This window comes from Sinocyclocheilus grahami, unplaced genomic scaffold (genome assembly GCF_001515645.1).
Source record: "Sinocyclocheilus grahami isolate Dianchi unplaced genomic scaffold, SAMN03320097.WGS_v1.1 scaffold588.1, whole genome shotgun sequence".
In the NCBI taxonomy this organism is placed as follows: Eukaryota; Metazoa; Chordata; class Actinopteri; order Cypriniformes; family Cyprinidae; genus Sinocyclocheilus; species Sinocyclocheilus grahami.
In genome coordinates this window covers 1,066,642-1,079,966 of record NW_015505767.1, presented here as the reverse complement: position 1 = coordinate 1,079,966, position 13,325 = coordinate 1,066,642, and the positions used below count along the sequence as shown (strand labels likewise).

The window sequence follows — 13,325 nt, the reverse complement described above, 5'->3', positions numbered from 1 at the left end:
TTTTACTTTCATTTTTTTTCATGATTCCCAATTATTTATATTCACGATTTCTGATATTTGTACAGGCTTTACATTTTTATTTCAATGTAGTAATTAGCAATTCATTTAATTTTATATTTGAACAGATTTGTTACGTGACAGCAGTAATTAACATTTCTTAAGGGTCAAGATCAAGTTATCTGCATCTCCTGTGCTCCACCAAGCCACTCCCATAATATCTGTCACCACTCAAATTAATGCAAGACTCTACATTATCTGTATAGCATGTGTGTAAGACACTAATACAATTATGAAGTGATTATTTTATGACGAATAAATCTCTGTGAATAAAACCGGCTGCGTCTATAGTATTAAAGGCTACACAACATTATATTATCTTTAAATTATTATCATTTTAAATTATTGTCCCTGGATTAGTAGGGTTTCTTGTAATAAAGTAGCGGTGGCTGGGACAGATTTTAAGTATCAATTCTGCTTAAAACATGAAGTAAGCCTGCTCCCGAGCAGGTTTTAGTTTACGGACCTGTTGCTATGACAGCAACTCCGGGATGAGCTTCGAAGACCCAAATGATCCAAGATCATGCCAAATCGTCAACAATCAAATCCAGCTAACTGAGTTAGCCATGTACAAAGAACGGGCCCAAGTTCTGCTTAAAAAGACGCAATCTAATCCTGTTTACATGAAATAAGCCTGTTCCCGAGCAGGTTTAAGTTTACGGACCTCCGGGATGAGCTTCGAAGAACCAAGTAATCCAAGATCATGCCAATTTCCTTTTGTTGATTATTTTGCCAGATGTACATTTTCATTTGCCATAGTAAATTTATGGGAGCCAATAGCACCACCAGGTGGTGATGTACTATATAAATCAATAGCAGCTAAAGCTTTTCCATTACTTTAGTATCGGTAATTAGTTAAGTTAGAAATGCTTAATTATTGAATTAAGTGGTCATTATATGTGATGTGTGCTTATGTAAAGTAAATAAAACTTCTGTAACATAGTCATAAAAAAACAAATCCATATCGTAAGTTTCTATTTACATATACATACACACATGCACATAAAGTAATCTTTAGTTCTTTATCATGGCCATAGTTAGTATTGTACTTTAATACACAGGAAAAATTCAATGTTTCATGTACAAAAAAAAGTCAATGTTTTAAAGTAAAATAACCACAAATTACAATCTATCAGTCTCCTTATAATAATAATAATAATAAAAAAGCTCTATAATTATAACTTTAACAGGTTTTCAATTCCTTGTCAGCCCCACATCCACAGAAACGCTGGGGAATAGAAGCATCAAGTCTTGAGGTTATATTGTTTTAATTTGAACCTTTTCTGTTTCATTGCTTAGAAGGTATAAGATGGTAACTTCAGACACAACTCATAAAACATTTATGCATATGCAGCCCTATTTACACTTTATAACAAAAACTTCCATCATAATAAGGAGCTCAATTTATATTGCCAGAGTTATGCTGATGTTCTATAATCAAGGGCCAAGAACAGGTTACCCACCACATGTGTTGAATCAGAGGTGTTTAACAGAATGCGCGACAAAAAGCTGTGTGGTCCTGTAAAGCAATAATGAAGTTCTTGAAAATGTTCATACAGTTCAGGGATACCTATTCACAGAAGGCCTTGGTGAGCAAACTTTTAAAATGAGTGATCAGTGGCCTTTTTTGGAGGATCCAAAACCTGAGAATCCCATCACAGCAGCCATTTCATCATCATCTTCAAAGTTGAGATCTTCTTCTGCCTTTCTTTTCTTTTCCTTTTGCTTTTCTTTTCTGTAGGCTTTCGCTTTCTCCTCCTTAACAACAGAATGAAAAAATTAGGATAGGTTATGAACTCTTGAGTATTGATATGCTCTTGCCAAAACAAAGGAAAATTCTTCAAGGGATAGTTCACCCAAAAATGATCATTTGCTATTCATTTACACAACCTCAGGACATCCAAAAATGTAGGTGAATTATTTTCTTCAATAGAATAGTAAAGATGATTTTTAGCTGAAACCATGGTCCTTGGTGATTCATAAATACAAGTCAGAGACTACCAGCACTTAAAGAGTTAAACAAAAAAAAGCATATACACTTATGGTCAATTTTAAATACACTTTGGAGTATCTGCAAAATGTTAATTATTTTACCAAAACTAGAGGGATACCAAATGTGTTTTTTTTTTTTTACCTGAATAAGATATTTCAGATATACAGGCAAGACAAAATTAATACCCGTAGCTCCTGACGATATGTTGCTAATGTATTGAAACGAAGCGACTGGTCTGTGCAAGAAACTGAACATTATTTACAGCATTATTACCTTTAATACAGAGTCTTGGGCAAACAGGGAAGTCTGATTCTTTTCTGCAAACTGCTTCTTTCGGACATGTCATTTCAATGAACTGGTTCAAATTACTGATTCACCAGTTTGTTGATACTCACAATTATATTATTAAAGCACCCAATAATGATGTAAAACACTGATGTTTTACATGTCTAAAGCATATAAAGTGAATAAAACCTTTTTACATAAACCATAAAAACCTTTCACCAGCCTGCTCATATCAGCAAATCATCGATTCCAAATGGTTTGGAGTAACTGGAGTGCTGAATGAGTTGGCAAAAACATCCTAGGATCATATGCGACTCATTTCGAGTCAGAGTGACTTTCTATACTGTTCTATTGAAGAAAAGTCACCCAAATCTCTAAATTAACAGCAAATTTTAATTGTTGGGTGAACTATCACTTTAAAAGGAACACTCCACTATTTTTGAAAATAGGCTCATTCTCCAACTCCCCTATTACGCAGCGCCTGAAAATAGTCCCAGCTAGGTAACTTCCAATAAGCCTATTTTCAGGCGCTGCATAATATCATTGCGCCTGCTGCACCCATGGTACGGCAGCAAAGTTCCTTGATTATTACACCGGAATGAGAGTATAGTTCCTAGCCATATCGGCATAGAAAATCGCAACTTTTCATTTTCCGTCGGTCTTAATACATGATGTAACTACAGAATAGTCAAGTTTAAATAGGAAAAAAATATAGAAACTCTTTGGTAATTTTTGAGCGAGATGCTAATGGTCTAATCAGATTCAATGATCTATGCTAAGCTAAAAGTGCTACCGCCAGACCCGGAGATCGGCTGAATGGTTTCGAAAACGGTAAAACTCAACTGTTTAACTCTAGGGGAGTTGGAAAATGAGCCTATTTTCAAAAATAGTGGAGTGTTCCTTTAAGATTTGGATTTTAAATAAACCATGCACTGGTCATCACAAAAATTATATAGTTTTATTCACAATTGTGAGTTAAAAGGCACTGGTTTTGCATGTCACACTTATTTAAAGGTGCAGTAGGAGATCTTGGAAAATGCTAACTTTAGCCTGATAGCACTGAAAGCGAACGTCCCACCCTCCCTGCAATCGCCATCCAAAGCCACGCCCCCTTAACGCATTTACGCTCATAGACCAGAATACCAGAGACAACATTACTACAATAGGCTACATCAGCGGTTCCCAATTCCAGTCCATGTTCCGAAGTAGGGATGTCAATTTTTGATAATTTCCATGATCGATCGTCGTTTAAATGAACGATCAATTAATCGATCAATCGCTCACCTTAATGCTGCAAAATGCGTCTGCCCGGCATGACAGGATGTGCAAAAGTTACTCAAACGCAGTTATTTTGATAATGAACAGATCTGCGATGTAAGTTTGAATTGCTAGAATATGTGGGGTGTGTGCACGTGAGGTGCCGGCGCGATCGAACAGCTCAAACATAAAAAAAACTAAATTTTTGGAGTACGGTATAATCCGCAAAAGTGTTTACTTTTATTTCTGCACACTCACAATAAAAACAGAAGATTTGTGCTTTTGTAAAATAAAGCAAACAAACAGAATGTGCGTTGTCATCCTTTTCTTTCCGTGAACTTGTTTATGGAGTGCCGTGCCACACTTCTGTTTTAAATCTGTTAGCTTAATTATTTAAGCCAGATATATTTCGCTTTTTTTTTTAATGAAAACAAATTGTTAGTTTTATTTAGGCCTATTGCTTACATAGGCTATACATTTTGTCATAAGCATCCCATTTTGTCCCAGGGCTTGAAAACCTGTGCCTAGGCTAGTTAGGTCCTGCACAAACTTGTGAACGATGCTCGTAGTTATGGCATCACTGTTTCACACATCATTGAATGCTCCGGGAAAACGTATAGTCAGTGTCGGTCACAGCGCCTTTTAACTGCTGTATTGAATCCAGTAATTATTTATTTACAAATTATAAGCTCTGATTATGACAAGTGTGGCATAAAAGCTTTGATTATTAAAGGAATAATTGGTTAGCTGGAAAATCTTACATCGCGACCATGCTTTTGGATGCCGTTCGAGCCTATAGCCTACAGTCACCTAATATTCCACTTTGTTCTGGTTTGCCGGTTGATCACGAATTTCCACAAATTCAGTAATATTTAGGCATTGTTTCTTTTCCTAAATCCTCACCGTCTAACCGTCTAATTTAGCAGGTTTATTTTATTGTCATTCACTTTTTATCACTGTTTTCTCATCTAAGGGAAATGAAAGATTTCATGGCCATGAATTAAGAATTTGTTAGATTTATTCATTTGTTCCCTCATTTTAGTTAAATCATGGGTTATTTAAGGAACAAAATTAATGAAACATGGACAGTGGCCACAAATTAATATGTCGTAGGAACGAATTAACAAGTTGTAGGAATGAATAGCCAATCTGGCCTGTGTCCAACAGCCCGGCAAAGCGCAGAGCCCGATATGAAAGAATTATCTGGGGAAATTACTTAGTTACATTTCTATTGCTTTCCATGTTGAAGAACTTTGTGCACGCAGCCCAAAATTAAACAGCTTAATGCACATAGCTCACTTCTAACTAGCTGGCGCGAGAACTGGATTAACCGTTGGGCTACATCATGTGTCATTCACCGGTGAGAAAACTTTAAAAGTACTACAATACTAGGAAGGAAGATTGGATTGTTGATGTTTGTTTGCCATTCTCGCTTTGTCTGCACAGCGTGCATAAACGCACTGATGACGTGTCCTGTTCGCGCAAACCCGGTGTGCAGAGTAGGGATGCTCCGATCCGCCTTTTTCGCCTCCGAAAAATACAGATTCTGATACCTAGGGTTCGGTATTGGCCGATACAGTGAAGTCCCCCCCCCCCCATTTAAATAAATGTAGAATTTATATATCTGTGTGTGGAACTGATAATCATTCTTTCACAATCTACTAGATGCAGACTACTTCATTATAAAGAAAAATAAAATAAACAATAAATATGAAAAAATAGAGGCCTATGTATATTTATAATCTATGACAAAAATGTATCAAACTAGGTTAGTGGATAATTCGGCAGCAAAAGTTATTCTAGAAAAATCAGTGCACAATAATTTTAGAAATCCAAACATTTAGTGAAAAAACAATATTTAGTGGGGAACAAATAAAAGTGTTGCACTAAATATGGTAAAATGTTACACATTGTTATTTGTATTATAAAATCCATTCATTAAAAACATTCATATATGTGTTTAAGTATATACTATAAAATTTAAATACATTTCTTTTGAATGTACAGCATATTTTTTAATAAGGCAACAACGTATGTTAGATACGATAGGACAAAACAAATACAGTGCAGCACGAACTGTTTTTATACAGTCTATGAGCACGAAGCGCTTACAATGTGAGCATCCGGTGTGCAGAATGATGCACTTGAAGCAACATGGCGTCATAGCCTGACGCCATGTTGCTTCAAGCGCATCATTCTGCACAACGGATGCGCACATTGTAAGGGTTTCATGTTAAAAACTGCAAAGCACAAAGGGAAGAGAAATTGATGTGTAGTGTATTATATCTGTGCAACAGTTATTGAGCCTTTCTTTTAACAGTTTTAAATTTCAGTTACTGTGCCCGTTAAAAACAATTTATAGTCTTTTCTACGCCTGTGTTTTGTTCTCACAGACACCCGGTAGCAAGTAACAAAACAACATTAAACTCCGGCAAGAAGATAAAGTCCTTTTTGCAAAATCATAGACATGCATTTACAAATCAAGTATAATGGGAACACAGAATGATCTTGGAGAGAGCTTTACCGAGCTGACTGCTGTAACCGAACACGACCAGGGTTTAAAGGCTGAACGAATGACTGACAGCCACAGCAGAGAAAAGAGTTTGTGTGAACTTTAATGTAAGGACTTAAATATTCATATGTAGCTCACATTAAACTATCGTATGACTTCAGAAGTAACACTGAATAATTTGCACAATCGGGAGATTTTCTCTGTAAAAGAGAAATCTCTCTTTTACAGAGAGATTTACAAAAAAATCTCTCTGTAAAAATACCCGATATGAATATCGGATCGGCGCATCCCAAGCGCAGAGGTATGATAATACATACGTTGACAGGCAGGTAGGAAAGCATATTAAAACGCTCGGATCGATCGTTTTTTGGACGAACATTTCTTGGTCCTACGCCTTCCACAGTATATATAAATACAGACAAATACATTTAGACCACTTAACTTAATGATTGCTATCGGGATGTGAAGAGACTTTCAACCAGCATAACAAAAATTTTTTCTGAAGACAATCACCTATTGCACCTTTAACACTTATTTGCATGACACCTGTCCGTAAATGAACCTCAATTTCAAGACTGACCTCCTCTCGCAACTCCTTCATTCTTTCCTCAAAATCATACTCCTTCTGCTTTTCCTCCAGTTTTTTCTTGTTTACTTCAAAACGTTTTTTAACTTGATCCAATGAAGAGCGCTCCACTCGCATGGACATTCCCAGGTTTCTCTGATCTGTGTAATGGCAAAATAAATGTATTAAATTAGAAAATGCTACTTGCCAAGTGTGCTTATAATATATTTGACTTTTCTATAGAAATACAACTGCTAGATACTGAATACAGAATAACACAAATGAACAAAAATAATAAAAAATAGATAAGTATATATACAAAGAGCACTTATATACACAGTATAAACATATCACATATAAGGATTTGTACAGATAAGAGTGTAAAAATATGAATATACTAGGGATGTAACGATTAACTGCGAGCCAGTTGAAAATCATTTCAAATATGTGACGATTCAAATCGGTTGAGATGTTAAACAAATCACGATTCATTTAGGGGTAGGAGTTTATATGAATGCATGTCTGAGGGGAACTTACGGTCTTTAGAAAAGTTTAGATGGTATTTTTTCTTTTCATCTTGCCTCTGTATAATGCATATTAAAGTTCATAAGTTCAGCGCTGCTTTGTTTACAGCGGAAACCAATGAAACGCTTTCAGCGCCACCTGCTGGCAGAGAGTGAATCTGCATCTCATTCGGCTCAGCTGTTTCATGCAGATGTTTTTATTTATAGTTTCACAAAACTGAAGTCAAACCATTCTGTTTGTGCTTCAAATTTCGAAACTATACAATCTAATTTAGTTTAAAAACTGCTCATGTTGCAAGTATGCAGCATCTTTGTTTGGATCAAGATTAAAATGCAGTGGTTGCCTCTCATTTTAAAAGGAAAGAGCACAGACAAAGCCTTTTGTTTATATGAAGAGATTTATTTTGTGTTATTTATTTGATTTTTTTTTCTTTTCAATTTAGTTTTGTTATTTACATTTACATTATATTTAAATTTTGTAATTTAGCAGATGCTTTTAGCCAAAGCGATTTACAAATGAGGACAATAGAAGCAATCAAAACCAACAAAAGAGCAGTAATATGCAAGTGCTATATTAGTATATTATTATAGTATTATATTTCAATTTCACAAAGAAATGTGCAGCATTTTGTCCAAGCAATAATAAAAGGACACATTTAATTTATAATTGGTCTTAAATCTCATTTTGTTAAAAAAAATTATAATAATCGTGAACGAATCGTGAAATCAAAATCGTGAATCGAATCGTGAGTTGAGTGAATCGTTACATCCTTAGAATATACGCTACATGTGTTCCATACATATACATATATATATATATATATATATATATATATATATATATATATATATATATACATACATACACATATATGTAACATGAATATGTTACATAAAAGAATAGAAAAGAACAAAGGCCACAATACTTACGTTTTTTACCATTGATATGATCCAAGAAATTGATGGAATCTTTTACTACACAATCACAGACATTGCAGTAGTACCTGGGAGGAAGGAAATGCAAAATTATATCCACAGAAATAGCGCAATGCCCTGAAAAATTGTCAGCCAAAAAAAACAAAAACACTATCAACATTTTTTGATCAATATCGCGATTTCATTTAGACTTTTAATCACCATTTTGACATAATATTTGCTTACACTTTACACTCATAAATGCATTTTGATTTTATGAATTTTAACCTCAAACATATTTAAAAAGGAAACCAGGAAAGCTTGATCAAAAAAATATGTTGACTACCAGCTGAAGCAGCAGTTGCGGCTTTATTGACAATAGTTACGGACACAATATCTTTGCATAAATCGTGCTTTCTGCAGTTTAGAAATCACGCATGTTCACATCGTGATTTCATAACGATTTTGATTAATCGCACAGTCCAGTCTCTTGTTCATAAACTCATACTGCTGTAGTCATTGTAGTCATTGCATAACAGATACCCACCCTCCCATCTCAGCCTGTGGTGTGGTCTTTGTGATGACGAGAGTCTTCCCCAGTTTTGACTCCAGATCCACTTTATAATCCCTGTGGCGGAGAAGCTCCCGCTTGACGGGGGGCACAGGCTTGCCTGGAGAATGAAAAAGATGGATAACATTGGAAATACTGCTTTAAATTATTTACTTGGATTAACTTTTGTCAGCAACTATGATTATTTGACCTTACACGTGACATTCTCATATAAAATATAATGAATGCATTCTTTCTCTAAAGCTTATATATATACACACACACACATACACACACACACACACACACACACACACACATATACACACAGACAGACACACAGACACACAACATTGTTTGTGCTTACCATCTTTTTTCTCTCTCTCCTCCGTGAGTCGTTTCTGGGCCAGCTGTTCATATTCATCTTTGTCCCATTTACGACGAAAATCATTCTTGGACTACAAAAACAAACAGATACTATTATAAACATGTTAAACAAATGAATCACATCAGCTGTATTTAGAAATCTGCTGAAACTGCATAGAAAAGCATGTGCACAATATCGAACATTAATAAACTTTTATGATAAATATCTGATCATATTGATAGTTCAACAAGGCTGTCGGCCAACAATACTAAAGATACCAGATTGCAAGACGTCTCATAGTTAAAATATATCCGTTTTCTTCTTTTTGTAACGTACACGACAACAAAGACAAAACCATCTGTCGTCACACGCTCAGCCAGTTTTTCTTTTCCCCGGCTACCACGACGTCTACACTTTTTAAAGGAAGAAATTAAGAACAGCTTTCGTTCATAAATAATGGTCAAAGAAAACGGATAGACTAAAATTCTAAACAAAGAAACTATTCGAAATAAATCTTAACGCAAATTTCTTACCGCACTGCCAGACGCCATTTTGCTACCGTGATGCCGTAAAGCGTATTGCTGTCGTAAACCAGTGCAGTTGCTTCAAATTTCAAGAGATCAAACCAAAGCCGCTCTCTGACCGTGAAAAAAAAATAAAGAATAAAATTAAATTAAACACAATATTAACTGGACAAAACACCTTTCATATTTTTACGTTTAACGCGATTTTCACGAATAGTTTTGACTTTCATAGCTGTTTTATTGTTTACATTTAGCTGAATAGAATAAACAGGGCTGTTTAATGACATATTCCACTGTGACAACTTACCCAAATACATCTGCTCGTTATTTTTGTTGCCAAGACCACAAAGAATGTGTCTAAACCACCGATCTATAATAGAGATAATAGATAATAATAGATCAGTGGTCTAAACAGAGAAATATTTACTGGAGACGCTAGAAACTCTGACAGCTACAACAGACACAAGCTAGACATTTTCAGGTCAAAATAAAAGCGCAATCCTTTCCTTTCACACGAACGCTTTATCACAATAGTATCTTATTTTATTATTTAATTTTATAAAATGTTCTGCTTATTTTTTTTTAATGATTAGTGGCCTTACCTGTCTCATTTGTACAGCCCCGCCCCTGTTACACCTGCCGCTGATAAAAAGCTTTGTCAAACGTTATGTGTTGTGTGGCTGTAGCCAAAATCATGACAACACGCATAGAAAGCCTTCTTCAAAGCCCCTTTGAGTCGCGGTAGTGTGTTTTTAAAATTCATTTTATTGGTTTAAAATAACCTTTAGTAATGTGTTGCTGTAGCTTGTCTTTTGTTTTGTATTTTAGAGGTCTGCCTCTTCATTTGTGGCCAACAGCCCAAGACTTCAATACTAAAACACACTCTCTGCCATGCAGCCCAGAACCTTGGCTTCTACCAGGCTGCAGTTCAGTGTATGATAGTCTTGTCAGGTAAATATCTCTGTTGATGGAGGAGCAACAAGATGCGTTTTTCTTTTTGCTATAGGTTGTAAGCTTGATATTGATTTGTGAACTGTGGAATCCCCTTCCCAGCTGCTCTAAAACCCCACAGTCAACTTCGCATAATGGAGAAAAGACTTCTGCTGTTCAGAAGCCTCGCAGGTCTGTTCTTGTTCAATGTCTTTTGATTGCATATTTTATGTTTTAGTGTAGAAGTTTTGTATGAGACATTTTAGAAGTTAAGTCATTTAAAGAGGCTTTTAACCCTTTAAATAGTTGTTGTCTGATCAGGTCATCCATTCTTGAGCGGTGCATCCTGAAGATGTCTACAGCTAGTGTTGCTGTTGGAACGGAAGACATTGATGGGATCAAGAGGTCTCTTAGTACAGTTATTAAAGAGAAAATAAGCAGTATATATTAACAGTAGTGTGTATATGAGATTCTATTAAGTATGAAATGCTTTTAAGTTACATTTTTAAATAGAACTTCTATTTTATTTTTATGTTTTTATTTAATGTGTATTACTTTCATTATTAATAAATATATGTTTGTACTTATGGCCTTCTTGGGCCAGCTGATTAAATAACACTTGTTTTGTAGGTCACCGTCAGGGCGACAGTGGTGCCCACTCAATGCTGACCCGTCACAATTTGAGACTAATGAGGCCGTTTTGAAGCGTAGACAAAAACAGATTCAGTATGGAAAGAACACGTGTGGCTACCAGAACTATGTTCAGCAGGTTCCAAAGTGAGAATTGGTGAACGTTATTAAGTTGCTAACAACTGTTAACTTCCTTTTTTATTTATTTTTTGTTGAATGTTCTCCTGATTGTATTGAAACATTTTGGGGTATTATATTTCCTAACTGTTCAGATGTCTGCGTGTGCCTGGGATTCACCCTTCCACTCCAAACAAATGCCGCAAATATAGCCGCAGATCTTGGGACATGCAAGTCCGTCTTATGAGATTCTATTAAGTATGAAATGCTAATAGAACTTAAATAGAACTTCTATTTTATTTTTATGTTTTTATTTAATGTGTATTACTTTCATTATTAATAAATATGTTTGTACTTATTTGGCCTTCTTGGGCCAGCTGATTAAATAACTCTTGTTTTGTAGGTCACCGTCTTTAAGTTACATTTTTAAATAGAACTTCTATTTTATTTTTATGTTTTTATTTAATGTGTATTACTTTCATTATTAATAAATATATGTTTGTACTTATTTGGCCTTCTTGGGCCAGCTGATTAAATAACACTTGTTTTGTAGGTCACCGTCAGGGCGACAGTGGTGCCCACTCAATGCTGACCCGTCACAATTTGAGACTAATGAGGCCGTTTTGAAGCGTAGACAAAAACAGATTCAGTATGGAAAGAACACGTGTGGCTACCAGAACTATGTTCAGCAGGTTCCAAAGTGAGAATTGGTGAACGTTATTAAGTTGCTAACAACTGTTAACTTCCTTTTTTTTATTTATTTTTTGTTGAATGTTCTCCTGATTGTATTGAAACATTTTGGGGTATTATATTTCCTAACTGTTCAGATGTCTGCGTGTGCCTGGGATTCACCCTTCCACTCCAAACAAATGCCGCAAATATAGCCGCAGATCTTGGGACATGCAAGTCCGTCTCTGGCGGAGAGCGCTTCATGCATGGGACCCGCTATCTGCTTCCCAGAGAGACACGGAGGGACAAGACCCAGTTGATCAATTGTAAGTCTTCAAAGACAATTTTGTCTTTGCAGTAGTTATATTCATTTGTGAAATTAAAACCCTCTTAGGCAGAGCTTGCTTGAGAAGATGAATACAGAGCTGTGCGACGGTGGTGAAAAGGAGGGCACAAAGTGGGAAATGGCACTGGATTCCATGTCCATTATGTCACAACCTTCTGAGTTGTCAACTGATGGTCCTTGGCTGTATTCTAATGCTACTCAGGTCAGACCTAAATATTGAGTCAATGGTTGTTTGAAGTGGTATATTTGCTGAAGACGCCTACACAAAATTGGATGAATGTTTAAGTTTGCTAGCAAGTCAAAGCATTTATTGTATGCATACAGAAAATTTGCATGCCATGCACTGCAGCAGTCATGAGTAGAATGCTGTTCTGAACAAAGCCAATGTCCTTATCTTGTAAAGTACAGTGCATGGTTTCAGTGCTAACTAGGTTCTTCTGTCCAGGTTGGAGTCCCATGTCACCAGGGCCAAATCTCTCAGCCTGGATTGGGCTACACCTTCAGCAGTCACCTAACGGCACAAGAGAACGTCCTAGGATGGTTGCGATTTCTCCTTGAGACTGACCGCAACCAAACCCAGGTGCCTTTGCTGCATGAAGAGCCTTTCTGGAGATTTATGTAGTGTCTCGTCAAATCATGCGAATGGTCTGCACGGATCAGGTGCTAATCTTGTTCTCCAGCTGTGTTTGAATTCCACTTGGATCACTGTCTACTAGTTTAGTATGCTGTGCACTTTGTATTTTGTTATCAAGGCATCCTCTTCAAATGAATGTTTCAATATTGTACACTTTCAAGTACCTGTTATTACTACTTTGTTCTTCACTTTCTGATTTTCTTTCTTTCCCTTCAAAAGCACCGGTTTTGTTCTTAACACTTTCCCTCCTATGGCTTAACAGCTAGAAATTGGTTCGTGGGGCAGAATTGCTTTTCATAAACGTGTGTAGACAAATCTGCAGCACAAGGCAGGGATGCAGTAATTTGCTTTTGCAGACTGGCGAACGGAACGTGCTGTATGTGACAGAAAGATTTGAAATCTTTATTTCTTTAATAGGCCTGTTTACTGCACCGCGTTAGCTATAGCCCG

General features: G+C 36.1%; 2 protein-coding genes across 5 annotated transcripts; one reads left to right on the top strand and one right to left on the bottom strand.

The window, feature by feature from the left end:
- Nucleotides 1–1,091: 1,091 nt before the first annotated feature.
- zmat2 (zinc finger, matrin-type 2) lies at nt 1,092–10,052 on the bottom strand. The gene is made up of 7 exons (XM_016240388.1): nt 9,857–10,052; nt 9,559–9,663; nt 9,026–9,116; nt 8,656–8,779; nt 8,124–8,197; nt 6,685–6,830; nt 1,092–1,815 (listed from the first exon to the last, which is right to left on the bottom strand). Exons 2-7 carry the CDS (start codon nt 9,574–9,576, stop codon nt 1,672–1,674), a joined length of 597 nt encoding a protein of 198 aa, XP_016095874.1. The 5' UTR covers nt 9,577–9,663; nt 9,857–10,052; the 3' UTR covers nt 1,092–1,671.
- Nucleotides 10,053–10,189: 137 nt separating this feature from the next.
- On the top strand, nt 10,190–13,119 carry slbp2 (stem-loop binding protein 2). 4 transcript variants are annotated; one of them, XM_016240384.1, is made up of 9 exons: nt 10,190–10,290; nt 10,378–10,500; nt 10,603–10,671; nt 10,801–10,884; nt 11,110–11,256; nt 11,382–11,454; nt 12,127–12,221; nt 12,290–12,443; nt 12,687–13,119. In XM_016240384.1, exons 1-9 carry the CDS (start codon nt 10,217–10,219, stop codon nt 12,861–12,863), a joined length of 996 nt encoding a protein of 331 aa, XP_016095870.1. In that variant the 5' UTR covers nt 10,190–10,216; the 3' UTR covers nt 12,864–13,119. The 4 variants fall into 4 exon arrangements, with proteins under 4 accessions (XP_016095870.1, XP_016095869.1, XP_016095871.1 ...); XM_016240383.1 differs by having other exon boundaries at nt 10,786–10,884; XM_016240385.1 differs by lacking the exon at nt 10,801–10,884.
- Nucleotides 13,120–13,325: the final 206 nt, after the last annotated feature.

What these genes read in the sequence shown, in the direction of transcription:
- slbp2 (XM_016240383.1), top strand. Translation starts at nt 10,217, where the DNA reads ATGTGTTGTGTGGCTGTAGCCAAAATCATGACAACACGCATAGAAAGC. An exon ending in TATGTTCAGCAGGTTCCAAA is followed by an intron (nt 11,257 to 11,381) that starts GTGAGAATTGGT and finishes CTAACTGTTCAG; the next exon opens with ATGTCTGCGTGTGCCTGGGA. An exon ending in TGTATTCTAATGCTACTCAG is followed by an intron (nt 12,444 to 12,686) that starts GTCAGACCTAAA and finishes TCTTCTGTCCAG; the next exon opens with GTTGGAGTCCCATGTCACCA.
- zmat2 (XM_016240388.1), bottom strand. An exon ending in TCATATCAATGGTAAAAAAC is followed by an intron (nt 6,831 to 8,123) that starts GTAAGTATTGTG and finishes GCCATTACACAG; the next exon opens with ATCAGAGAAACCTGGGAATG. An exon ending in TGAAGGAGTTGCGAGAGGAG is followed by an intron (nt 1,816 to 6,684) that starts GTCAGTCTTGAA and finishes TCTGTTGTTAAG; the next exon opens with GAGGAGAAAGCGAAAGCCTA.